The 1303-nt window shown below is 36.1% G+C and overlaps 1 protein-coding gene across 1 annotated transcript in view; it reads left to right on the top strand.

Moving 5' to 3' along the window:
- The window catches only part of LOC131938311 (deoxynucleoside triphosphate triphosphohydrolase SAMHD1-like), a 3290-nt gene extending 2212 nt beyond the window's left edge, over positions 1-1078 (top strand). Inside the window, exons 4-5 of the mRNA XM_059296314.1 lie at positions 616-679; positions 899-1078. Of these exons, the coding sequence (XP_059152297.1) occupies positions 616-679; positions 899-1078 (244 nt within the window). The remainder of the gene's footprint in view (positions 1-615; positions 680-898) is intronic.
- Positions 1079-1303: the final 225 nt, after the last annotated feature.

Below are 1303 nucleotides of genomic sequence, written 5' to 3'. Positions count from 1 at the left end.
CCGTTTTTGGCCCATATCTCGGCAACCAGACCACTTTGCGACTTGAAACATGTACCAATCGATTCCTGCCATAATTTAGAACAATATTGCCAAAGAAAGTTTTCAAAAATATCCTTTCGTTCGGTCACAAAAAATTTTTTGAATTAATTAAAAAATGGACCGAATTAGTAGGCATTTTATTCAACCACACCACACGCGTCATCACATTCAATAGCTGCGCCATCACGTTCAATGGCTGCGACATCACGTTCGGTAGCTAGGCGCGCAATGGTTTTTAGTCATGTTACTCTATTGTAAATAAAACGTGTAAAATACCGAAATTTTTTTTAATAAAAAACGTTTTAATAAATAACCAATGGTTTTACTAACCCGCTCTTGATTTACGCTACGACAGAGCTATTTTAGATAACATAAGGAAATTGCGCTAAAATTGTCACTAGACTTTTTTAATTACTTGTTGAACTGTAATTGTAAAATAAAAGACAAAGGCAGCTAGATGACCACATAACGTTGACGATAACCACAACTCTAGCAGTCGTCATATATTTGTTCGATGTTATTTTTGGAACTAAACATTAAACGTTATTTATACTTCGTGTCTATTTCTTAACCCAGAATAGGCGATTTTCTTAACGATGTAGTTCCACAAAGTCACGTATTTACACCAAGTCAACTTAAGGTCAATATAACGGTTTTTTGCTTTTAATTGTCTAAAGCGTATAAATTCAGACAATTTTTAGTTGCTTGACGCTGGATTTAGCTTCACGTTTACATTCAGACACAATGTTTAGTAGCTTGACGCTGAATTTAGCTTCACGTTTACATTCAGACACAATGTTTAGTAGCTTGACGCTGGTTGTAGCTTCACGTTTACATTCTGCCATGTCGTCAACCCCAGGTATACAACGACCCAGTCCACGGCCACATCCAACTGAACCCTGCCTGTCAGTGTATAGTGGACACGCCCCAGTTCCAGAGGCTGCGCTATATCAAGCAGCTTGGATTGGTCTACTATGTCTATCCAGGGGCGGCACACAATAGATTCGAGCACTCATTGGGGTTCATATTAGTTAATTGAACCTTGTTTTAATTAGTTCAACGCAAAATGTTAAATCATATATATATATATATATATATATATATATATATATATATATATATATACAGACATTAGTAAGTTAGGGAGTTCGACGTTGTAACTTTGCGAAGTGAGGCAGATAAGTTCTCTAAAGGAAAAATCAATGGGAAGTATACAAGCTATAAGATGAAATACTTTGCAACCTTGTCTGATATAGATATTTGG

Source organism: Physella acuta, unplaced genomic scaffold, assembly GCF_028476545.2.
Source record: "Physella acuta isolate Inbredline_101_S28 unplaced genomic scaffold, ASM2847654v3 ptg000241l, whole genome shotgun sequence".
Taxonomy (NCBI): Eukaryota; Metazoa; Mollusca; class Gastropoda; family Physidae; genus Physella; species Physella acuta.
Note: the sequence above shows the minus strand (reverse complement) of the source record. Positions and strands in the feature narration are given on the sequence as shown.